The sequence below is a fragment of the Eleutherodactylus coqui genome, chromosome 10, assembly GCF_035609145.1.
Source record: "Eleutherodactylus coqui strain aEleCoq1 chromosome 10, aEleCoq1.hap1, whole genome shotgun sequence".
Taxonomy (NCBI): Eukaryota; Metazoa; Chordata; class Amphibia; order Anura; family Eleutherodactylidae; genus Eleutherodactylus; species Eleutherodactylus coqui.
In genome coordinates, this window is record NC_089846.1 from 54,571,724 (window position 1) to 54,598,928 (window position 27,205).

At 47.7% G+C, this 27,205-nt stretch overlaps 1 protein-coding gene across 1 annotated transcript in view; it reads left to right on the top strand.

The window, feature by feature from the left end:
• Positions 1-15,513: 15,513 nt before the first annotated feature.
• Positions 15,514-27,205, top strand: part of LOC136579743 (cytochrome P450 2F2-like) — a 56,124-nt gene continuing 44,432 nt past the window's right edge. The window contains exons 1-3 of the mRNA XM_066579804.1: positions 15,514-15,681; positions 17,238-17,400; positions 22,494-22,643. Coding sequence (XP_066435901.1) covers positions 15,514-15,681; positions 17,238-17,400; positions 22,494-22,643 — 481 coding nt within the window. The remainder of the gene's footprint in view (positions 15,682-17,237; positions 17,401-22,493; positions 22,644-27,205) is intronic.

Sequence of the window (27,205 nt, forward strand, 5' to 3'; positions counted from 1 at the left end):
TAAACCTGATGTTACCTCAGCTGTGCTGGGCACTGCAATGGGATTTATTTATGTACCGCCGGTGGGTTCCAGGGACCCACACATGCTGTGGGTCCACAGGGACTTCAAATTAGGGATTTGTACCTGCCAGTGTCTATGTATTAAAAACCCCGGTCAGACTGGGGCATGCAGTGTGGGCCGAAGCCCACCTGCATTAAACCTGACGTTACCTCAGCTGTGATGGGCAATGCAATGGGATATATTTATGTACCGCCAGTGGGTTCCAGGGAGCCACCCATGCCGTGGGTCCACAGAGACTTCACATTAGGGAGTTGTACCTGCCAGTGTCTATGTATTAAAAACCCCGGTCAGACTGGGGCATGCAGTGTGGCCCGAAGACCACCTGCATTTAATCGGACGTTACCTCAGCTGTGATGGGCACTGCAATGGGATATATTTATGTACAGCCGGTGGCTTCCTGGGACCCACCCATGCTGTCGGTCCACACGGAGTTGTAACTGCATGTGTCCACTACTAAAGAACCCCAGTCTGACTGGGGCATGCAGTGTGGGCCGAAGCCCACCTGCATTAAACCTGACGTTACCTCAGCTGTGATGGGCAATGCAATGGGATATATTTATGTACCGCCGGTGGGTTCCAGGGAGCCACCCATGCTGTCGGTGCACACGGAATTCCCATTGCAGAGTTGTACCTGCCTGTGACTATTTATAATAAACCCCGGTCTGACTGGGGCATGCAGACACCTTGACAGAATGAATAGTGTGTGGCACATGGGTTCCCCATTGCTATGCCCACGTGTGCAGCTCCTGATGGAGGTGGCACAGGATTGGATTTCTCATTGCTTCTGTACAGCATTGTGGGCTATCGCCCCGCCCCTTTTAAAGAGGGTCGCTGCCTGGCTGTGCAAACCCTCTGCAGTGTGTGCCTGCGGTTCCTTCTCATGGCAGACGCACTTATAAATAGACATGAGGGTGGTGTGGCTATGAGGCCAGCGTGTGGCATGAGTGCAGCTGAAGGCTGCGCAGGGACACTTTGGTGTGCGCTGTGGACACTGGGTCATGTGTGTGTGTGTGGGGGGGGGGTTGGGCAGCATGTTACCCAGGAGAAGTGGCAGCGGAGTGTCATGCAGGCAGTGATTGTGCTTTGTTGGAGGTAGTGTGGTGCTTAGCTAAGGTATGCCTTGCTAATGAGGGTTTTTCAGAAGTAAAAATTGTTGGGAGGGGGAGGGCCACTCTTGCCGCTATTGTGGCTTAATAGTGGGACCTGGGAACTTGAGATGCAGCCCAACATGTAGCCCCTCGCCTGCCCTATGCGTTTCTGTGTCGTTCCCATCACTTTCTTGAATTGCCAAGATTTTCACAAATGAAAACCCTAGCGAGTATCGGCGATACACAAAAATGCTCGGGTCGCCCATTGACTTCAATGGGGTTCGTTACTCGAAACGAACCCTCGAGCATCGCGAAAAGTTCGTCTCGAGTAACGAGCACCCGAGCATTTTGGTGCTCGCTCATCTCTATTTGTAACGTTTCAAGAAATTTACCTGAGAAACTACTCAGTGATCCATTCCAAAGTTACCATCTATCCGTCTTCTTGGATTACAAATACTTGTTACAGTCGATGCAGCAACAAATGTTGTGTGCCACAAACTGTGCCTGGGAATGATATCATGAAAGAGGGTAGTAAGGCTGTCTACTTAGGCCTAACGTGTGACACCTAGGCCCCATTATATAGGCTATTAATTTCACCTCCAAAGAACACAGACAAGATTATAGACTTAAATGTCCTCACTATATGCTAATGCCCTGATATAATGTGATGAACAATACCTTTGTTCTTCACCCACAGGTGAATCGCTTCCATTTGTCATCAATATTATTGTTATGATGTCATTATAATGGATGATAAAATTTGCTGCATGGTTTAGACTGTGTGGAGAAGTATATCTAAGTGTCCCATGACCCATGGAGATTTAGGGTTCAGCCCCTACGCAATCCATTGTTCATTGGTTAAGGATCCTTGCGTGAGACAAGTTGTCGGAACCCAGTCATATACCAGTTCCATCCCTTTTTGGCATAATGTCGAGGATGGCTGATATTAAAGATGGGGGAGGGGGGGGCGTTGCAGTGATCCAAAAGGGTCCTACAAAAGCACCATTGCCATTATTTGGTGGTGTTAAGTTTATATTCTGTTTATTTAAATATTCAAAATAAAAGCACTTGTGGTCTATCTGAAGATCTGACACACAGTCTGGCTTTTTCTGTGGAGCATGGAGTTTGAAATCTCCATCTATTCTGCACTGTGCCTTATTTTTGTCAATTGAGTGCAATGTGAGCATAGACCTACTGAGCATCAGGATATTTTCAAAGTGCTGCAGCTTGTAAAACACAATCTGCGTGGGAGTTTATTATTATCTTAGATCTTATCACACACAACTACTCTACAAGACATATTTGGACAAACAAAGAAATAAAGTTCATGAACTTGGCCCATTACAAACTATATCAAATGTAAAAGCCACTTTTTATTTTACAGCTACATTTCAATTTTTATAGGTTTTTCACTGAATTACGATTTCATACTTTTTGAGAAAGTCTTATAAAAATCCAAATTAACCTTAAACATCAGGTTAATTGTCTATAGCTATCCTTCGGAAATGACTCTATAAAACTAGTATACTGCATATTATAAAACAATTGCATGTTATTATGATAACACTTCATGGGATGAAAATGTTATCTAAAGCAGTTAAGTATGTTCTGACAACAGAATACCGTATATGGATAGTCAAGATCAAAGGAACATTAAACTTAGAAATGTATGCTAAAAGTCAACAGGTAAAAAAAAAAAACACTTGCACATTCCATAAAGGGCTTGTCTTTTTTTAACTGTTAATGAGTTATCTTCAGGATAGGTCATCAGTAGCAGATTGGGAACAATCAGTTGTTTCCTGGGCCACTGTCAGTATGTATGGAACATTAAGCTGACAGCACTGTACACTTGGCAGCAGCATGGGTCGGTATTGCAGTTACTGTTCTCTTTGAATTCAATAGGAACCATGACTGCAATACTAAGCCTGACCACTACCATGTGTACGGAGCTGTGAGCTTCCAGCTCCATACACACTGACACCAGCACATTAAAACCAGATTCAGGGCGGCAACAGATGAGCATATATGAAAATATACTCGCTCCTGCTCAACATTTTGCACAGAGATGGAGTGTATTTTATATGCGTGCTTTCACAAATACTGTGCATACTTGCACCAGCACTGCTCATTCACATGGGCAAGGAACACCCCACCCTCATTTACATGGCTAATTAGCCTAACAAGATGTCAGTGATAATGGGCATGTGCAGGGTTTTACACATACCCCTGCCTGCAGATATGTGTTTGTGCACTTCCCATAGACCTCTGTGGGGCTCTTTGGTGCACAAATACACACAAAATTGAGCCGTTCCTACTCTTTTTGCACCTGCTGGCTCAAAAAAAGAAAGTGAGAATGAACCCATTGCAAAAAAAAAAAATGAGAGGAGACTTAATAGCTGTATACAAATTTCTGAAGGCCTGTCACAGTGCAGTGGGATCAGCCCTATTTTCATCTGCACAAGGAAAGACTAGAAGCAATAGGATGAAATTGAAAGGGAGGAGACACAAATTAGATATTAGAAAAACATTTCTGACATTCAAGGTGATCAATGAGTGGAACAGGTTACCACAGGAGGTGGTAAGTTCTCCTTTAATGGAAATCTTCAAACAGAGGCTGGACAGATATCTGTCTGGGATGATTTAGTGAATCCTGCACTGAGCAAGGGGTTCGACCCGATGACCCTGGAGGTCCCTTCCAACTCCATCATTCTATGATTCTATGACTTGCACAAATGCAGTAAAACAAGGTAGTCTAACACTGGGCTCTAAAAGGGTAAAAGGCTATAGCATGTCTGATCCATTGTAGACAGAGCAATGAGGGAGGGCTTCTGCTCTTGTAAGTTGCCTTACAGATAGAGACATCTGATCAGAGGCCAGAGTTGGTTTTCAGTGTTAGAGCTTAAACAGATGAACGTGTTTGCGCACATTTTTGACGCGCATGAAACTCTTGCCTGTAAAACATGACAAAGCAAACCAATTGATTTCAATGGGCTTGTTCTAATGAGCGTGTTTCTTGGGAGCAATTAATACATGTGAGAAAAGGTAGGACGTGCCCCATTTTTCTGTGTGTTACACAGAAAGCTGCCATAAAACTCTATGGCAGGTTAAAAAAACAAGAGGAAGAGGGTGACCCTGAGGACAACCTTTGTCCATGTGCAGTTGCAGTGAGCATATTTGTGCATACGTTTGTCTGTCAAAGCCCTGAGGGCATATTCACACCGCATAAGAGTAATAATGCACACAATAGCACAATGTGTTTCTGCTGTAAATGTCTCACTATCACACATGTATCTGCACATTTTACAGTACTTTTTGCAATTCGGGATCCATTTACATAGGCGCGGGACGTACCCATGATTTAAAAGGCTGTGCAGTAGAGATGAGCGAGCGCACTCGTCCGAGCTTGATGCTCGTTCGAGCATTAGGGTGTTTGAGATGTTCGTTACTAAAGACGAGCACCACGCGGCACTCGACTCCATTACATTTCCTTCCCTGAGAAATTTGCGCCCTTTTCTGGCCAATAGAAACACAGGGAAGGCATTACAACTTCCTCCTGTGACGTTCCAGCCCTATCCCACCCCCCTGCAGTGAGTGGCTGGCGAGATCAAGTGACCCCCGAGTATTTACATCTGCAGCGCCCGCGGCTCGCCACAGACACACGCTAAGAGAGATCAGGGAAAGTGCTGCTGATGCTGCTGCTGCTGCTATAGGGACAGTGTTAGCGTCCCTAAGAACCACAACGGTCCTTCTTAGGGCCACAGCTCACCTAGTGCATTACTGTTGTGGCTTTTTTTTTAAATGTATATCGGGTGTGCAAGCTGTAGCGTTCTCAGGCTGCAGTCTGTACTTCAGTATAGGGGCAGTATTGATCAGCCAGGGACAGTGGTAGTGTAGAATGCTGTCTACAAGAACCCCAACAGTTCTTCTTAGGGCAACCTGTGACCGTATGCATTTAACTCCGTGGTTGCTGAGAATTGTAGTACCTGTAGTGGCTGCTGTGAGCACTTTTGCACAATTTTTTTTTTTTTTTAGGTATATAGGGCGTGCAGGCTGTAGCTTTCTTAGGCTGCAGTCTGTACTTGAGTATAGGGGCAGTATTGGTCAGGCAGCGACAGTGGTAGTGTAGAATCCTGTCTACAAGTACCCCAACGGTTCTTCTTAGGGCAACCTGTGACCGTGTGCATTTAACTCCGTGGTTGCTGGGAGTTGTAGTACCTCTGTATTGCACAGCAGAGCCTGCGTGCAGCCTTCATTTAAATATTTTTCTGTCCGCACTTTGCGTTGCGTCAGTTCAGTCTGCCTCTAAATGTACTCCAAGAAACCACACATTTTCTACAGCGCTCTGTGTTATACGTGTGCTGTCTCACAAGTGCACGATGTGCCCGACGCCCATAGATTGAAAGTGCAATACACACTGCATAGCCTCGGCCTGCATTGCATAGAAAAATAAGGAGATTTTAAAAAAAATTCCTTTTTACGGCTACCGGAGAGCCAGTGCATTTGCCTGCGTGGCCTGTGGAACTTCACGTCCATCCAGACTGCATAGTTCACAGCTAGGCCTAAGTGCAGCCTTCATTTAAATATTTTTCTGTCCGCACTTTGCGTTGCGTCAGTTCAGTCTGCCTCTATGTGTACGGCAAGAAACCACACATTTTTTACAACAACTCTGTGTTATACGTGTGCTGTCTCACAAGTGCACGGTGTGCCCGACAGCCATAGATTGAAAGTGCAATACACACTGCATAGCCTCAGCCTGCATTGGATAAAAAAATAAGGAGATTTTTTTTTAAAATGCCTTTTTACGGCTACCGGAGACCCAGTGCATTCGCCTGCGTGGCCTGTGGGACTTCACGTCCATCCAAACTGCATAGTTTACAGCTGGGCCTAAGTTCAGCCTTCATTTAAATATTTTTCTGTCCGCACTTTGCGTTGCGTCAGTTCAGTCTGCCTCTAAGTGTACGCCAAGAAACCACACATTTTCTACAACGCTCTGTGTTATACGTGTGCTGTCTCACAAGTGCACGGTGTGCCCGACAGCCATAGATTGAAAGTGCAATACACACTGCATAGCCTCAGCCTGCATTGCATAGAAAAATAAGGAGATTTAAAAAAAAATAAAAATTCCTTTTTACGGCTACCGGTGACCCAGTGCATTTGCCTGCTTGGCCTGTGGGACTTCACGTCCATCCAAACTGCATAGTTCACAGCTAGGCCTAAGTGCAGTCTTCCTTATAATTTATCTCTGGCTTCATTTTGCGTTATATTACCGCTGGCAGCCACCAACTACGCGGCAATAATTTACAAAAATTTTTACACCGCTCTGGCTCTGCTCGATTCTTAATCCAGCATGCTGAGGGATACGGGCAGAGGATGTGGTCGCGGTCGAGCACGCGGAGTCCCAAGTGAGGGTGTGGGCATAGGACGAGTTCCTGGTCCAGGTGAATCGCAGCCGGCTGCTGCGAGAGTAGGAGAGAGGACAGTTTCTGGGGTCCCCAGCTTCATATCGCAATTTTTGGCTTCACGTCGTAGACCTTTATTAGAAAATGAGCAGTGTGAGCAGGTCCTGTCGTGGATGGCAGAAAGTGCATCCAGCAATCTATCGACCACCCAGTCTTCTACGTCGTCCACTGCTACAACTCTGAATCCTCTGGCTGCTGCTCCTCCTTCCTCCCAGCCTCCTCACTCCATGAAAATGACACATTCTGAGGAGCAGGCAGACTCCCAGGAACTGTTCTCGGGCCCCTGCCCAGATTGGGCAACAATGGTTCCTCTCCCACCGGAGGAGTTTGTCATGACCGATGCCCAACCTTTGGAAAGTTCCCGGGGTCCGGGGGATAAGGCTGGGGACTTCCGGCAACTGTCTCAAGAGCTTTCAGTGGGTGAGGAGGACTATGACGATGAGACACAGTTGTCTACCAGTGAGGTAGTTGTAATGGCAGTAAGTCCGAGGGAGGAGCGCACAGAGGATTCGGAGGAAGAGCCGCTGGATGATAAGGTGACTGACCCCACCTGGTGTGATAAGCCAAGTGAACAGACAGGTCTTCAGAGGGGGAGGCAATTGCAGCCGCAGGACAGGTTGGAAGATGCAGTGGGGTGGCCAGGGGTAGAGGCAGGGCAAGAGCGAATAATCCACCAGCTGTTTCCCAAAGCACCCCCTCGCGCCAAGCCACCGTGCAGAGGCCAAGGTGCTCTAAGTTGTGGCAGTTTTTCACTGAGACGGCAGACGACCGACGAACAGTGGTGTGCAACCTTTGTCGCGCCAAGATAAGCCGGGGAGCCACCACCACCAGCCTCACCACCACCAGTATGCGCAGGCATATGATGGCCAAGCACCCCACAAGGTGGGATGAAGGCCTTCACCGCCTCCAGCTTGCGCCACTGCCTCTCCCCCTGGGCCCCAACCTGCAACTGAGATCCAACCCCCCTCTCACGACACAGGCACGACCATCTCCTGGCCTGCACCCACACCCTCACCTCCGCTGTCCTCGGCCCCATCCATCAATGTCTCTCAGTGCAGCGTCCAGCTGTCGCTAAAAGAATCTTGGACCGAAAGCGCAAATACACCGCCACGCACCCGCACGCTCAAGCTTTAAACGTCCACATAGCCAAATTGATCAGCCTGGAGATGTTCCCCTACAGGCTGGTGGAAACGGAGGCTTTCAAAAACATGATGGCGGCGGCAGCCCCGCGCTACTCTGTCCCCATTCGCCACTATTTTTCACGGTGTGCCGTCCCAGCCCTGCACGACCACGTCTCACGCAACATCGTACGCGCCCTCACCAACTCGGTTACTGGCAAGGTCCACTTCGCAACGGACATGTGGACAAGCACAGGCGGGCAGGGCTACTATATCTCCCTTACGGCACATTGGGTGAATTTTGTCGAGGCTGGGACCGAGTCAGAGCCTGGGACCGCTCATGTACTACCCACCCCCAGAATTGCGGGCCCCAGATCGATGCTGGTATCTGCGGCGGTGTATGCCACCTCCACTAAACCTTCCTCCTCCTCCTCCCCCAACGCAACCTCTACCTCGCAATCAAGATGTGTCAGCAGCAGCACGTCGCCAGCAGTCGGTGTCGCGCGGTGCGGCAGCACAGCGGTGGGCAAGCGCCAGCAGGCCGTGCTGAAACTACTCAGCTTAGGAGAGAAGAGGCACACGGCCCACAAACTGTTGCACGGTCTGACAGAGCAGACCGACCGCTGGCTTTCGCCACTGAGCCTCCAACCGGGCATGGTTGTGTGTAACAACGGCCGTAACCTAGTCGCGGCTCTGCAGCTTGGCAGCCTCACGTATGTTCCATGCCTGGCCCACGTCTTTAATTTGGTGGTTCAGCGGTTTCTGAAAGGCTACCCTCACTTTTCAGACCTCCTCGGCAAGGTGCGCCGGGTAAGCGCACATTTCCGCAAGTCCAACGCGGACGCTGCCACCCTGCGCACCCTGCAACATCGGTTTAATCTGCCAGTGCACCGACTGCTTTGCGACGTGCCCACACGGTGGAACTCTACGCTTCACATGTTGTCCCGGCTGTATGAGCAGCGTAGAGCTATAGTGGAATACCAACTCCAACGTGGGCGGCGAAGTGGGAGTCAGCCTCCTCAATTCTTTACAGAGGAGTGGGCCTGGATGGCAGATATCTGCCAGGTCCTTGGAAACTTTGAGGAGTCCACCCTGATGGTGAGCGGCGATGCTGCAATCATTAGCGTCACCATTCCCCTGCTATGCATGTTGAGAAGTTCCCTGCAAAGCATAAAGGCTGATGCTTTGCGGGCGGAAATGGAGGCGGGGAAGACAGTATGTCACTGGATAGTCAGAGCACCCTCATGTCTATATCTCAGCGCGTGGAGGAGGAGCCTGAGGAGGAAGAGACAGCTGGGCCGACTGCAGAGGGTACCCATGCAGCTTGCCTTTCATCCATTCAGCGTGTATGGCCTGAGGAGGAGGAGGAGGAGGATACTCAAAGTTATCTTCCTAGAGAGGACAGCCATATGTTGCGTACAGGTACCCTGGCACACATGGCGTTAGATGCATTCTGGCCACTACGGATTACTGGGTGTACACACTGCTTGACCCACGGTATAATGGAAACCTTTCCACTCTCATTCCCAAAGAGGAAAGGGGTTTGAGAGACATGCAATACCACAGGGCCCTGGTGGAGAAACTGATGGTAAACTTCCCATCTGACAGCGCTAGTGGCAGAAGGCGCAGTTCCGAGGGCCAAGTAGAAGGGGAGGCGCGGAGATCAGGCAGCATGTTTAGCGCAGGCAGGGGAACACTCTCCAAGGCCTTTGCCAGCTTTATGGCTCCTCAGCAAGACTGTCTCACACCTCCCCTGTCCAGGCTGAGTCGGAGGGAGCACTGTAAGAAGATGGTGGGGGAGTACGCAGCCGATCGTACCACCGTCCTTCGTGACGCCTCTGCTCCGTACAACTACTGGGTGTCAAAGCTGGACACGTGGCCCGAACTCGCGCTGCATGCCCTGGAGGTGTTGGCGTGCCCTGCGGCTAGCGTCTTGTCAGAGAGGGTGTTTAGTGCAGCTGGGGGAATCATCACGGACAAGCATACCCGCCTGTCAACTGACAGCACCGACAGGCTTACACTCATAAAGATGAACAAAGCCTGGATTTCCCCAGACTTCTCTTCTCCACCAGCGGACAGCAGCGCTACCTAAAGAACTTTGTCAATCTGTCTATGATATTCGTCCTCCTCCTCCGGCTCCTCCTCCTGAAACCTCTCGTAATCACCGCGAATGGGCAATTTTTCTGTGGGCCAAAAGGCTCATATAACTTTTCTAAATAATATTTATCTGTTTCAATTCTCATTAAAGCATTGAAACTTCCACCTGAACCAATTGTTTTTTAGACTGGGCTGCCTCCAGGCCTAGTTAAAAATTAAGCCACAGTACGCTAAGTGATTAATGGGTTTCACCTGCCCTCTGGATTGGGCATGGGCAATTTTTCTGGGGCACATTTGTACTGTCGGTACACCAATTTTTGGGGCCCTCGCCTACAATGTAATCCAAGTAATTTTTATGGGCTTCGCCTGCACTCATGGTACACCACTGTGTCTGGGGTTGGCCTACACTTTTGCTACAGAAATGTAACTCTGTTCTGCCTACCTATAGTTCTGCCACAGTAATGCTACAGGGGTCTGACTATACTTCAGCCACAGAAATGTTACTTCGGTCTGCCGATACTTCTGCTCCTAAAATGTTACCTTGTTTGGTGTATACTGTTACTACTGTAATTTTACTAATACTGGGCTCTGCCCATAATGCTTCAACGGAAATGTTACTGGGGCATGTCTATACTGCTATAACAGAAATGTAACTAATAGTGGGCTCTGCCCATACTGCTTCTACATAAATGTTACTAGGGCCTGTCTATACTGCTACTACTGAAATCTTACCAATGCTATGCTCTTCCTACACTGCTTCCAGGGCAATGTTTATCTGCTGCTTTGCCCATACTGCTTCTACATAAATGTTACTGGGGTCTGATTATACTGCTACTACTGAAATGTTACAAATGCTGTGCTCTCCCTACACTGCTGCCAGAAAAATGTGAATCTGCTGCTTTGCCCATACTGCTTCTAGGTAACTGTTACAGGGGTCTGCCTATACTGCTGCTACTGCTATGTTACAGGGTTGTGGAAACGGAGGCTTCCCAAAGACATGATGGTGGCGAGGCCGCGTTACTAGGTACCCAGGCGTGACAACTTTTCAGCGACGCGGTCACTGGGAAGGTGCATATAACCACGGACACGGGGACAGGACACGTACTGCCTCAAAAACATCCCCGTCCTCCTCCTCCAACAATGAAAACATTCTTGGCCGAAGCCCACCTGTATTTAATCTGACATTAGCTCTGCTGTCCTGGGCACTGCAATAGGATCTATTTATGTACCGCCGGTAGGTTGCAGGGAGCCACCCATGCTGTCTGTCCACACGGACTTCACATTATTGAGTTGTACCTGCCTGTGTGTATGTATTAAAAACCCCGGTCAGACTGGGGCATGCAGTGTGGGCCAAAGCCCACCTGCATTTAATCTGACGTTACCTCAGCTGTGCTGGGCACTGCAATGGGATTTATTTATGTACCGCTGGTGGGTTCCAGGGAACCACCCATGCCGTGGGTGCACACGGAATACCCATTGCGGAGTTGTACCAGCCTGTGACTTTATAAAAAACCCCAGTCAGACTGGGGCATGCAGTGTGGGCCGAAGCCCACCTGTACTTAATCTGACGTTAGCTCTACTGTCCAGGGCACTGCAATGGGATCTATTCATGTACCGCCAGTGGGTTCCAGGGAGCCACCCATGCTGTGGGTCCACAGGGACTTCACATTGGGAATTTGTACCTGCCTGTGTCTATGTATTAAAAACCCCGGTCAGACTGGGGCATGCAGTGTGGGCCGAAGCCCACCTGCATTTAATCTGACGTTACCTCAGCTGTGCTGGGCAATGCAATGGGATTTATTTATGTACCGCCGGTGGGTTCCAGGGAGCCACCCATGCTGTCGGTCCACAGGGACTTCACATTAGGGAGTTGTACCTGCCTGTGTATACTTATTAAAAACCCCAGTCTAACTGGAGAATGCAGTGTAGGCTGAAGCCCACCTGTATTTAATCTGACGTTAGCTCTACTATCCGGGGCACTGCATTGGGACAAACTACAGGAGCAATACAGCGCTAATGAGATGTGTACAGCTAGGCTAGCATTGGAGTCCGCTGTAGGCCGTGATTGCTGAGGGTTTGTGCAGAGGCCTATGTCCTGGGTGCAGTGGAAATTCGCTTCCTGCCTAGGATTGCTGAATCTGTGGGCCGAGGCCTATGCCGTGGGCGCGGTGCAAGTCTGCCATGTTTTGCCGATTAGATCAATTTTTTTGTTCATTTCTTGGGTTTCCTAGGACCCACCTATGCTGTTGGTGCAAACTTAGTTCCCATCGCAGTGTTTGACCTGTCTGGCACAAAGACACTGACTGACTTGGGTAGGGGGCAGAGCGCAGACGGCTTTCTCCTTGCAATTTCGATTGAGCTATGCGACACCTTGACAGAATGAATAGTGTGTGGCACATGGATTCCCCATTGCTATGCCCACGTTTGCAGCTCCTGGCGGAGGCGGCACAGGATTGGATTTCTCATTGCTTCTGTACAGCATTGTGGGCTATCGCCCCACCCCTTTTAGAGAGGGTCGCTGCCTGGCCCTGCCAACCCTCTGCAGTGTGTGCCTCCGGTTCCTCCTCATGGCAGACGCACTTATAAATAGACATGATGGTGTTGTGTCTATGGGGCCAGCGTGTGGCATGAGGGCAGCTGAAGGCTGCACAGGGACACTTTGGTGTGCGCTGTGGACACTGGGTCGTTGGGCAGCATGTAACCCAGGTTTAGAGGCAGCGGTGTGTCCCGCAGGCCGTGCTTGTGCTTAGTTGTAGGTAGTGTGGTGCTTAGCTAAGGTGTGGCTTACAAATGAGGGTTTGTCCGAAGTAAAAATTGTTATGGGGGGGGCACTCTTGCTGCTATTGTGGCTTAATAGTGGGACCTGGGAACCTGAAATGCAGCCCAGCATGTTGCCCCTCGCCCGCCCTATCCGTTTCTGTGTCATTTCCATCACTTTCTTGGGTTTTGCAGATTTTCACCAATCAAACCTTATAGAGCATCGGCGATATACAAAAATGTCCGAGTCGCCCATTGCCTTCAATGGGGTTCGTTACTCGAAACAAACCCTCGAGCATCGCGGAAAGTTCGACTCTAGCAACGAGCACCCGAGCATTTTGGTGCTCGCTCATCTCTACTGTGCAGCCTTATTAGTACGTATTGCACAATTTTGCGGATATCAGGTTCCCAAAGGCCCTTTGGTGCACAAATGCAATCTAAAATAGAGCATGCTGCAGGGTTTTTTTTGCACAAAAAATGAGAATGAAAACTGTGGGTTCTATTCTCTGCATATTGCATGCACAAATATGCCCATGTGAAACCACCCATACAAAGACCTGACTTCTCACTGAGCCTGGCTGTTGCCGCAGGCAGGATCCAACACAGAAACCCATTTTCAGTGCATGGTGCTAGGGGCTTTTTCACACGGTAGTGCAACGCTTTTGTGCTGTGATGGAGTCTTTTTTGCATGTATGCCTGCACAAATGATGTGCTTATTTGCACAGGCACCACTACTTCGCATGGGTGTGGGAAGCACCCCTCTCAAATTTAAACAGGTAAATGCGCAAAAAAGACCCCTTCATGGCACACAAACATTGCGTTTTGCACTCACACTCGTGTCAAGAAGCCTTAATAGGTTAAAATTTTCCAGCATATTTCCGTACCAAGGGCCCCATAGAAGTCTACTAGAAGTGCGTAAATATGGCAAAAACAACACTTCTTGACCTCATTAGGCTAATTAGCCCTTTAAATCACAGATGGGTTGCGTCGCGCATGTGTGAACTAGCTCTGCATGCGCAAAAAGTAGAGCACTATGCATTGATACACACGCAAATCTACCCCATCAAAATTTGTTTACTGCTCAAATACGTTGCGATGAATCAGGAGACCTGATTTGAATCTCTGCAGAATATGTTGCTGCCCTACAAACAACATCCCCTAGTACTTCCTAAAGGCTTAAACAGAGGAACGTGCTGTAGTCCCGGACACATAACAGGATGAAGCAAAAACATTGATTTCAATTGTTTCATTTTTACTAGCTCTTTTCTTGGGCATGAATACTACTGTAGTGGTCCAAAACACCTAATTCTGGCCCCTCCATAATTGTCATACATATCATGTCTTTAATGTGAATGCACTGTGCAAAGTGTCTTGTCTGCTGTTATGTGTATTGCACAGCTGCAGCATGTGAAAAGGTTAATGTCTGAAAGTGGCTGAAATATGTCTGGAAAACTATCAATATCTGTCTAGTCATGTGGTATCTGCACCCTATAAATGTGAGCGATTGCAGTGTGGTAGAGTCTTTCATCATCTTCTACGGTTGAGTGCAGAGTGGAGTGCCGGCCACATGGTGGTACCTTCAACCCTTCATGTAGTGAAGTGATAGAAGAGGAGAGGTATCCTGAAGTCTTCCATGTCAGGACCCCCCTCTGAAGAACGAGTGAAGTGAGGAGTCCGCCGTTCAGAGCTGTCTAGAAGTACTGAGTGAGTGTCTGCGGAGTGTTCCTACCCCTATCCTCCTCTGGATTGTTCCCCTTTCCAGGAGCAGTACCTTATAGATAACTTGGCCTGTAGGACTGGTGTCATCCTGTGTCTCCTCCCTGACCTCAAAGTCTACTGTCCTACCTGCACTGGTGTGTAAAGCTGTACTCTGCAAAGCTTCAAGTAAAGTTCACCAGTCATTGTCTGTTCCCAGTGACCAGGTTATCAAGTTTCAACTGTGTGTGTGGACTCTCTTTATTCAGCCGCCAGATACATCAACGGTGTGAAAGGAACGGTAGCGTCACGCATGACAAATCTAAAGTCTACCACACATATACAGGTAACCGCTGTCCCAGTGGTACTTGGGCCGAGGTTCCGTGTGTCCCTCCGGGGAGGAGTCTGGTAGAACCACCGAAACAAGTGCCAACTTTACCCCGCTAGATTCTCAGTGTGGGCCTTGTGTCTAGGTGGCCATTGGGACGTTGCACTACCAGATTTCTGGCATGCAAAATCGCAAATTTGGTGCACACACCAAAATCAAAGCTTTCCAGGTCCACCACTTTTCAAAAAGTGAATGGGGCCTAGCATTAGGGGGCATGAGTGTGCATAATTCATCACATTTACTGTAATGTATGCTAGAAACTGGCATACATTATGGCAGAAATCTATACAAGTTTGAAGCTGGCATAAGTTTCCCTCTGGCACACAGAGGTGACACTAGATGTGGCAAATGTAGTAAGAGGTGTAAGTCTCTATAAAACCTCTATACCAGGAGTGTCCGACCCGTGGCCCAGGATGCCTATGATTGCAGCCCAAAGAGAAAGGGGATCCATACAAACTGAATATGGATGATATCCTGCAATGTTAGCATGTTAGTGTCTGTGTATTTCATATGTGGCCCAAGACAACTTTTTTTCTTCCAATGTGGCCCAGAGATGCCAAAGGGTTGGACACCACTGCTTTATATGATTGTAGCAGGGGCATTGGTACGTAGTTTACTTAGACCGGAGTGTGAACTGCATTAAATATGCCCCATTATCTTCATTCTGTTTGTCTGCAAAAAAAAAACTGGCATTGTAACAAGCACAATGACCGAGTGACATATGTAACAGTGAAAGATGTTTGCTGAACAAGTGGTGAAATTCTCAGTTATATGACAGTAATAAGATTCCAGGTGTCTGAGTAGATAATGCTGTGTTCATAGACTCTATCAGTCCTTCTCCTGTTGTCACCATGGACCTCAGTGGAATCCTTATTATCATTTTCATCTTTCTGGTCACCATGATATTTCTATCTCAAAGGAAATTGAGGGGAAAATTACCTCCTGGTCCCACTCCACTTCCATTTATCGGGAACATGCACCAGGTTAACATGACTGACCTCATTAAGTCTTTGGTTGAGGTGAGTTGGACAAACAGTGTTCATTATATATTCATATATAGTTGTCTGATTGTTGCCACAGAAATATTTGTAAATTCAATGTGTGGGAAAACTTGTACAGCACATGGAACTCCTCTGTGTACTGGTTGTACCAGTTTTTGTAGTATACTGTAGTAGACATAACATAATGGCACAAGTTGGCCAACAATGAAATAATAGTAGAAGTGTCTTTTGGTGTAATCTCACTTTGTGACTTTAAGGGCTCAGTCAAACGGGTGCATCCGGGCGCCGATGCGCCCGTGTTACTGCACGAAGAAGACGGCTGCACTGCAGGTGTGGACGACTCTCGGCACCGCCGAAAGAAAGAACACATGACCGGCAATGAACCCGGATGCGCCCGTGTGACTGAGCCCTGAAAGTAATTCCAGCTCATCTAGAGACCCCCAAAAATTTCCACTTTATTTTTAGCCACATAAAAAAAATTTGCGCCGGCAAAAATATCACATTTTATATGCTGCGTCCAAAGATAAGTCTTGCCCTATCTTTTGATGAGATACGCTGGAGGCTCCCTTAGGCTTCTAAGGGAGCTGCAAAAAAGAAAGGGAGTTTAGCTGCGTCCAACATTGGGAAACAAAGACAGTTGGCTCTATTTAGGCACTAGTAGTCATTCCGAGAATTTCTGCCGATCGAGGGATTTCCACGCTGCAGTGTAATTTTTAATGATATTTTTTGCAGCCCGTGTGAACGGCAAAAAATACGCTGCTAAAGATTAGGACTTGATCACGGCTATTCTTCATTCATGCAATTTTATGGTGCATATGGGCAGTCGTAAAAATACATATGGTTGTGTAAAAAAGGCGCTAGGGTTTAAATGGATGAGCGTGATACACAGCGATTATGCACATGGTAAATTCCCATCTGCATAATGTAGAAAATAGAACCTATTCTCACATCTTTTTTTTGCGTCCATTTCTTCAGCAAAAAAACAGGACCTGCCCTATCTTGTGAGTGTTTGTGCACCATAGAGGCCTATGGGAGGTACTCAAATACACACATCTGCCCACATGGGCACCTTCTTAGGCAAATTAACCTTTTAAATCAGCACAAGGTAATTCCTCCGCCTGTGTGAATGAGTGGTGCCTGCGCAAACACGCTGTATTGGAAAACATCACTTATGTATATGACTCCATTCAAAAGAATGCTGTTCATATTTAGGTGAGATTTGTGCTTATTGCTATGCAAAAATCTTGCATGGGTATTTCAGCCACATGAAAGCGGCCTTAGGCCACAGTTTTGCAGTGGAACCACATTTTTGTAATGGCGGTCATCTTTCACTTCTAATATTTAGTTTTTGTAATGGCGGTCATCTTTCACTTCTAATATTTAGGAAATAGTGTGGATTTTTTTTCTGGGTCTTTGCATGAACTGGAATTTCTTTCAAAGTCACTTGCTTGTCTGGATGGTCATACAAGTTCATGCTCTGCTGTAGATCTGGAGTGGGCTGCTGAGCTGATTCTTCCCTTTCTATATTGTAATTTCACCTTACATGGAATTATTTTCCCTATTCATTTTAATAGCTCAGCAAAAAATATGGTCCCATGTATACTTTCTATTTGGGGTCACGTCCCACCGTTGTGCTGTGCGGGTACCAGATACTGAAGGAAGCACTAATTGACCATGCTGAGGAGTTTAGTGGCAGAGGAGAATTTCCAGCAGTACAGCAGTATAGCAAAGGAAATGGTAAGTTAAGGTCACCTATACAAGATATATGTATGTATGGGATATTCTGTATTTCAGCTTGATTGATAAAAACACTTGCATGTAGCTAGTCGTTGCAGTGTCCAATGATCAAAGAGCATCGATTGACTTACAAAGAACAAAGCTGAGTTTGTCATTTGAATGTTAGTTTCACAACTGGAAAACATCATAATATCGCACCCAAGGGAGTACATAATATAGGGGAAGCCCAGAACCGGTGGATACCAGCCCCTTTACTACAGGGTGGTGAGAACCTGCACATTACTCCCTTCACCTGAGGAACTGTGTTGTTTACAAACAAAGGGGTAGGAAATTGACTTATGGGCTATGGACGGTGTGGATGGGGAAACAAACAGTAGGCCCTTCTGTCCTGTGTGGTTATAGGCTTTAGCACTGTCTTTATGGATTTTGTATCCATCATAAATCTATTCATGTCAACCAGTATCTCGTGGCTACTTTATCGAGTTTCCAATATTATATTTCGCTAAACCAACAGTATACCAGCGTCTCCTAGGTAACCGGATTCTTTTGGCTACCAGAGAGACACGTATCATGAGCATCGCCATTTCCATGGTGATCAGGATGCTTCATCCGAGGAGACTCCTCCTCTACGCGTCATCGCGTTATGACGCGGTCACACACGGACGTGATGACGCAACTCGTTGTTTTCATCCGCATCGCTGCTAATCAGCGCTAGAGATCGGGCCCATTGGGGCTCAGCCGGGATAATGGGTAGTCCATTGTGGCTCCTCTATGCACAGCCCCAGCCTAAATTTAGGCCAGTATCACACTTATTACAAGCGGATTGCCGCATTTTCCAGGTCACCCATTTTTGGTCCCACCCATTGGGGGACGCACTATAAGGTAAGTAATCAGTGTTTGGGGAATAAGGACAACTCCCCTAGGGGGGCAGTAGCCTTTCTGCCTCATTTAAGAGACACATCGGCATACAGACCACATTACTCTCCAGTCTACCATCCAGGCTGGAGATGCTGTCTCGTCGTTCCTTCCCTAATATGCCTGAACTAGTTGGGGTCTAACTGGGGCTCATCCCTATTAGTTAGTCTAGCATTGAATATCGGTTTTATCTGGGCATTGTCCCAGTTTAACTAGGGATTCCTCTAGGTTAGATATTGTTTTTGTAACCATCAGGGTTGCATTCTTAAGGTTACAATAGAACCTTAGAGGTTGTTTGTGGGGGCTCTCAGAAAAAGGCGACCATTACAAACGAATTGTTGTTTTGATCGCCCTTATACTTACACTGATGGGCACCCAATGCTGACGTGTAACAGCGATACTCCTATCTGCATTGCTGGTTATTGCACCAGAATTAGGCTATCAGTAATAAGCAGTGTACGTTTTCCTGCACACTAGATGACAGTCATTATACATATTGGTTCCTGATGAGTCAATAGTTTGACAGAAACGCGTTGAACCAGCTACAACTGAACAGTCAGGTTGTGAATTAAGTCACAACTGATCAACATCAAACCAGTCATCGAACCAATTATAATTGAACAATTGGGCGATATACCAGTCCCAACTGATCAATATTAAATCAGTCATCAATTGATTACCCTGAACTAGTTTCAACAAGTGACCGTCTTTGTGTCACTAGCCCTTTATACTGCATCATTAAGGTGATATATTTCAATCATCACTCTGACCCTATTCTGAAAATGTAACACCATAGACATTACAGCATCATCAAGATCGTATTGGTCAGGAGAATAATTTAACCGAATACTCGTTTTTTACTCACCTATTCGGTTTAAGGGTTGTTATCTTTCGGCTCTAGTTCTGTTTGAAGTTAATTTAGTTTTTGTCTTTTTTGTCTATTGTTTGTGTTTGTGAGGCATCACTTTAAAAAAAATATTTAATAAAGGTTATATTTTAGGGGATTCACACAGTGAATTTATTTAGGCGCTTTTCTGTATCCCTCTGCCTCATTGATTTATACCAATAACATAATAAGGGACCTATTTTAATCTTTGCCATGACACCCCTATTTTCTATGTATGCCACTGTTTACAACAATGAGTTTTGGCAAATAACATTATCAGCTCTGCTACCTCTGAAATAACTTTTAATCATGAGTGTGGGTACAATACAAAAACTAGGGAGCCTATAAATATCTCTGGTAAAAGTTTAGGGTCCCGAATGTAAGATCTGGGATAAAGCCATCATCAGTAATAGTCTCGTTCAATGGGATGGAGCAATCTTTGTGCCTGCTCAGGTTCCTAATAAGACCACAACCTCAATACCCCTTATATTTATCCCTGTCTTTTATCTCTTCATCTTAGCATATACTGGTGCAACCTAATGAGTACCCCTGCTAGTCAGGATGCACACCCACTTAAGCTCTTTTATCTCTCCATGTGCATTAGCCTATACACCATTGCCCACAGTTCCCCAGAATGCCATCAGTAACCTCACATATGTTCACCAGCACCCCTCACATTTCTACAAAGTTTGGAGTATACACAGTCCTCACAGAACTGCAAATATTCATATAGAAGCAGTAAAAGGGAGACAACAGTTACAAAACAGCCCTCAGAATTCATTAATTATGACTTTATGGGAAAGCTGTTTGACGCCAAGTGTCCTACTTGCCTCTGCAAAGACTTGCCAAGTCATCATCGTAACACCCAACTCCTAAACAAAATTACAGGCAATTGTAGGGATTACCTGGGTTCTGCTGTGATTACAAATGAAATGTGCCTGATTGTATTTGTGTATAATTGTGACATTGAAAACAATCGCTCCTCCAGTCCCCCAGGTCACGTCACCTCCAGACGGCCGGATCCTCTTCTTCCTGTTTTGGAGCGTCCATTAGCTGCAGTTTACTTCCTGCAGGGCAGTGAATGCTACGAGTGATATTGCATTCACTGCCTAGCAAGGAATGCTGAAACATTGTAAGCCTGCTTTAGTGCGCAAGCGCGATATCCCGCCGCTAGTGATTCAGATAGTATGTGAAATACTAGCGGCAAGACTAAAGCATTTGGCATTTCCTGCTAGGCAGTGAACATTATTTTACAGGAATAAGGGGAGTCGGCTGTTACAATCATGTGGGCAAAAAAGCACGGGGCCCACACGATAGTGACTAAGATGGATACACATGGGTTTCAGACAACTAGCCCTGTGCTACATGGAGGATGACATGGCCCTACCTGAGAGGACATCGCCCTGATTAAGGGTGGCCCAGCAGTCTTTGGAACTGGGCCCTAGCTGCTCATAGGAATCACGCACCAGAACAAGATACATAAACATGCCACATGACAGGGATAAGTGGACAGAACAAGAAGATACAGCAGCCAAAATGCAAACACTTATAGCAGATAGTAAAACTGAATATAAATACCAAATATTAGTTGACATTTTGATCAAAACATGGAAGCTAGCAGGCCATTTCAAGGCCCCTGACTATAAAGCTAGTCCTTACACTAACCAGGAGTCCAGAGGAACCGGACACAGTTCACACCACAAACTGCAACAGCACAGACAACTGAACACAAGTAACACCGCAGGTTGTACAGGACAGACAACAGGATACTGACTAACAGGCAATGAATTACAGGCAGCGGCTTACAGCAGACTACAACATATAGGGCAAACCACACAGACTCCACCCAAAGCTCACATGCACACAGATGAAAATCACAGCAAGTCCAAGCGTCCTCATACAGGGGGGAAAGACAGACAGCCACTGAGCTGACAGAGGGAACTGTGTCAGGGATCCACCATCTGACACACTATTTTCACAGACTGAAATCCTTTGTTAGACTAAAACTTAACCTTTAATAAAGTTTAAATAAAATTCAGATAACCTTTATTAAAAACAAGGGCCTCATAAAGAGGACGTATAGGGATAGAAAGATCTCTTTCCAGATGGTTCTTTTTGTTCTGTTGCACCTTGGTCGGACTACTTGGCCCAAATGCCCAGAAGACCGAATTACGTATTCTCTACTGGTTTTATCAGGTAGAGAAAGAATTTTATTTAAACTTTAATAAAGGTTAAGTTTTAGTCTAACAAAGAATTTCAGTCTGTGAAACTATTGAATCGTCCTACTGATTCCCCTGCAGCGGTGATTACCATCTGACACACAGAGCGAGATGTAAGACGTTTGGAGGCCGCACCTGTCAGGGAAAGGAAGAGGGGCGCTGTATGTGCTACAGACCGGCAGCCATCAATGGATTTCTTGGAAGGGCTTCATAAGCCCTTCCCTGAAAATCCATTTAAAATAGTGTAAAGAAAGAAAAAAAAAGCATACTCACCTGCCTTCATCTGCCGGGCTCAGCCACGACTTCTGCCGCAATCCCCGGCTCTGTAGCACTGCTGAGCTATCAGCAGCTAGGGATGCTTAGGAAGCCCTTCCCTGAAATCCATTGACGGCTGTCGGGGCTCAGCGGTGACTTCTGCTGCTGTCCCCAACTCTGTAGCGCTGCTGAGCTATCAGCAGCTGCGGTAGAGAATTGAAGAATTCATCTGCTGCATCTGCCACAGATGTGGCAGATGTAGCAGCATGGAATTCTTTTAACTAGCGTGGGTGAAGGAAACATCTGCCGCGTGCGGCAGATGTGTTCTGCATCCCCGCAGGGGTCACGGCAGCGGCGGAGAGGTAAGTATTTTTTTTCCTTTTTTTTACACTAAAATGTTTCTTTTTCAGGTAAGGGCGTTTATGTTAAGCCCTTCCCTAAAAAAGAATGCAGGGGTGCCGGTGGCTCCATTGCAAACTATGCGTGCATTCCCAATGGTGCATGCATGTCCTATCTTTGCAGGCACGCACCCACAGGCATGCACTCACAGTTGCCATGCAGCACTAGGGTTTTGAGTTCACATGCAGCCAAGGTCAACATCTGCAGTTTCTATGTATTTCATGGGTTTCCTCCGACTCCCAAAACATTACTGACAGGTAAATTGACTTCCTATGAAATTGACCCCAGTCTGTGTGTGTCTGAGACTGTTGTGTATGGCGATAAACCCTGTGCAGTGCTGCAGAAGATGTTGGCAGCAAATAACCTACCAGAAATAAATTAATCCAACTAAAAGCATCTAATGAGCTTTATCTGTTTAGGTATTGTGTATGGGACTGGAGAAAGATGGAGGCAGCTTCGCCGTTTTGCTATCACTACTTTGAAGAACTTCGGCATGGGAAAGAGAAGTCTGGAGGAAAGAGTGACAGAAGAGGCCCAGTATTTGATAGCTGAGTTCAGAAAAAGTGAAGGTAGTATTAATAGAAACTTATTTAACATAAAGTTGATAACTAAAGATGAAATAATTGCATCTACCAGTAAATATAAAAAAAAGTCCAAAGGTTAAAGCAAAGGTAGTTGTTACTCTTTTGGAAGTTGAAAAGCTGCTGATAACAGCAGATGACAATGTAAAATCAATTGGGACTTTTATCATAATTTATTGATTTAGTCTTATCATTTTGGAATTTGTGAGAAAAAGTCTACACAGGCAGAGAAATCCAAGGACAGGCATTGGGAATGCACACCTATCCTGAAAATAGGCTGGTGCTGATATTACTATCAATGAATAAGTGACTCTCCTTTGAAATAGATGGAAGCTAGAGAACCCGATAGGTGATAGCATGTAAAGGTCTCCATGACCAATATTCATTTCCCACTTTGATGGGCTCCACTGGCATCAACTCATTTTCAAAATCAGTGAGGGTCATAGCTTTTAGATTTCCGATAGGTCCTAACTAGAGATGAGCGAGCACCAAAATGCTCGGGTGCTCGTTACTCGGGACGAAATTTTCGCGATGCTCGAGGGTTCGTTTCGAGTAACGAACCCCATTGAAGTCAATGGGCAACCCGAGCATTTTTGTATATCTCCGATGCTCGCTAAGGTTTCCATTTGTGAAAATCTGGGCAATTCAAGAAAGTGATGGGAACGACACAGCAACGGATAGGCAGGCGAGGGGCTACATGTTGGGCTGCATCTCAAGTTCCCAGGTCCCACTATTAAGCCACAATAGCGGCAAGAGTGCCCCCCCCCCTCCCAACAATTTTTACTTCTGAAAAGCCCTAATTAGCAATGCATACCTAAGCTACGCACCACGCTACCTCCAACAAAGCACAATCACTGCCTGCATGACACTCCGCTGCCACTTCTCCTGGGTAACATGCTGCCCAACCCCCCCCCCCCCCGCATGACCCAGTGTCCACAGCGCAAACCAAAGTGTCCCTGCGCAGCCTTCAGCTGCCCTCATGCCACACCACCCTCATGTCTATTTATAAGTGCGTCTGCCATGAGGAGGAACCGCAGGCACACACTGCAGAGGGTTGGCATGGCTAGGCAGCGACCCTCTTTAAAAGGGGCAGGGCGATAGCCCACAATGCTGTACAGAAGCAATGAAAAATATAATCCTGTGCCACCGCCATCAGGAGCTGCACACGTGGGCATAACAATGGGGAACCTATGTGCCACACACTATTCATTCTGTCAAGGTGTCTGCATGCCCCAGTCAGACCGCGTTTTTTTTATAAATAGTCACAGGCAGGTACAACTCCGCAATGGGAATTCCGTGTGCACCCACAGCATGGGTGGCTCCCTGGAACCCACCGGCTGTACATAAATGTATCCCATTGCAGTGCCCTGGACAGCAGAGCTAACGTCAGATTAAATGCAGGTGGGCTTCGGCCCACACTGCATGCCCCAACCTGACCGGGGTTTTTAATTCATAGACACAGGCAGATACAACTCCCTATTGTGAAGTCCCTGTGGACCGACAGCATGGGTGGGTGCCAGGAAGCCACCGGCGGTACATAAATATATCCCATTGCATTGCCCATCACAGCTGAGGTAATGTCATGTTTAATGCAGGTGGGCTTCGGCCCACACTGCATGCCCCAGTCAGACTGGGGTTCTTTAGAAGAGGACACATGCAGTTACAACTCCGTGTGGACCGACAGCATGGGTGGGTGCCAGGAAGCCACCGGCGGTACATAAATATATCCCAGTGCAGTGCCCATCACAGCTGAGGTAATGTCATGTTTAATGCAGGTGGGCTTCGGCCCACACTGCATGGCCCAGTCAGACTGGGGTTCTTTAGAAGTGGACACATGCAGTTACAACTCCGTGCGGACCGACAGCATGGGTGGGTGCCAGGAAGCCACCAGCGGTACATAAATATATCCCATTGCAGTGCCCAGCACAGCTGATGTGACGTCAGCTTTAATGCAGGTGGGCAAAAAATTAATTGGATTACACTGTAGGCGAGGGCCCCAAAAAATTGGTGTACAAACAGTACTAATGTACGTCAGAAAAATTGCCCGTGCCCAACCAAGAGGGCAGGTGAAACCCATTAATTGCTTTGTTTAATGTGGCTTAGTTTGTAACTAGGCCTGGAGGCAGCCCAGTTAAAATAAAAATTGGTTCAGGTGCAAGTTTCAACGCTTTAATGAGCATTGAAACGTATAAAAATTGTTTACAGAAATTATATGACTGAGCCTTGTGGGCCTAAGAAAAATTGCCCGTTCGGCGTGATTACGTAAGGTTTCAGGAGGAGGAGCAGGAGGAGGAGGATGAATATTATACACAGATTGATTAAGCTAAAAGGTCCACGTTTTTGATGGTGATAGAGAACAATGCTTCCATCCGCGGGTGCAGCCTACGTATTGTTTAGGTATCGCTGCTGTCCGCTGGTGGAGAAGAGAAGTCTGGGGAAATCCAGGCTTTGTTCATCTTGATGAGTGTAAGCCTGTCGGCACTGTCGGTTGACAGGCGGGTACGCTTATCTGTGATGATTCCCCCAGCCGCACTAAACACCCTCTCTGACAAGACGCTAGCCGCAGGACAAGCAAGCACCTCCAGGGCATACAGCGCGAGTTCAGGCCACGTGTCCAGCTTCGACACCCAGTAGTTGTAGGGGGGCAGAGGCGTCACGAAGGACGGTCATGCGATCGGCTACGTACTCCCTCACCATCCTTTTACAGTGCTCCCGCCGACTCAGCCTTGACTGGGGAGCGGTGACAGTCTTGCTGGGGAGCCATAGAGCTGGCAAAGGCCTTAGAGAGTGTTCCCCTGCCTGCGCTGTACATGCTGCCTGATCTCCGCGGCCCTCGGAACTGCGCCTTCTGCCACTAGCGCTGTCGGATGAGAATTTTACCATCAGCTTGTCCGCCAGGGTCCTGTGGTATAGCAACACTCTCGAACCCCTTTCCTCTTCGGGAATGAGAGTGGGAAGGTTCTCCTTATAGCGTGGGTCGAGCAGTGTGTACACCCAGTAATCCGTAGTGGCCAGAATGCGTGTAACGCGAGGGTCGCGAGAAAGGCATCCTAACATGAAGTCAGCCATGTGTGCCAGTGTACCTGTACGCAACACATGGCTGTCCCCACTAGGAAGATCACTTTCAGGATCCTCCTCCTCCTCCTCCTCAGGCCATACACGCTGAAAGGATGACAGGCAAGCAGCATGGGTACCCTCAGCAGTGGGCCAAGCTGTCTCTTCCCCCTCCTCCTCATCCTCCTCATGCTCCTCTTCATCCTCCTCAACGCGCTGAGATATAGACAGGAGGGTGCTCTGACTATCCAGCAATATACCGTCTTCCCCCGCCTCTGTTTCCGAGCACAAAGCGTCTGCCTTTATGCTTTGCAGGGAACTTCTCAAGAGGCATAGCAGAGGAATGGTGACGCTAATCATTGCAGCATCGCCGCTCACCATCTGGGTAGACTCCTCAAAGTTTCCAAGGACCTGGCAGATGTCTGCCAACCAGGCCCACTCTTCTGTAAAGAATTGAGGAGGCTGACTCCCACTGCGCCGCCCATGTTGGAGTTGGTATTCCGCTATAGCTCTACGCTGCTCATAGAGCCTGGCCAACATGTGGAGCATAGAGTTCCACCGTGTGGGCACGTCGCACAGCAGTCGGTGCACTGGCAGATGAAACCAATGTTGCAGGGTGCGCAGGGTGGCAGAGTCCGTGTGGGACTTGCGGAAATGTGCGCAGAGCCGGCGCACCTTTCCGAGCAGGTCTGACAAGCGTGGGTAGCTTTTCAGAAAGCGCTGAACCACCAAATTAAAGACATGGGCCAGGCATGGCACGTGCGTGAGGCTGCCGAGCTGCAGAGCCGCGACCAGGTTACGGCCGTTGTCCCACACGACCATGCCCGGTTGGGGGCTCAGCGGCGCAAGCCAGCGGTCGGTCTGCTCTGTCAGACCCTGCAGCAGTTCGTGGGCCGTGTGCCTCTTCTCTCCTAAGCTGAGTAGTTTCAGCATGGCCTGCTGACGCTTGCCCACCGCTGTGCTGCCACGCCGCGCGACACCGACTGCTGGCGACGTGCTGCTGCTGACACATCTTGATTGCGAGACAGAGGTTGCGTAGGAGGAGGAGGAGGAGGAGGAGGAGGAGGAGGAGGGTGGTTTAGTGGAGGAAGCATACACCGCCGCAGATACCACCACCGAGCTGGGGCCCGCAATTCTGGGGGTGGGTAGGACGTGAGCGGTCCCAGGCTCTGACTCTGTCCCAGCCTCCACTAAATTCACCCAATGTGCCGTCAGGGATATATAGTGGCCCTGCCCGCCTGTGCTTGTCCACGTGTCCGTTGTTAAGTGGACCTTGGCAGTAACCGCGTTGGTGAGGGTGCGTACAATGTTGCGGGAGATGTGGTCGTGCAGGGCTGGGACGGCACATCGGGAAAAGTAGTGGCGACTGGGAACTGAGTAGCGCGGGGCCGCCGCCGCCATCATACCTTTGAAAGCCTCCGTTTCCACAACCCTATACGGCAGCATCTCCAGGCTGATAAATTTGGCTATGTGCATGTTTAACGCTTGAGCGTGCG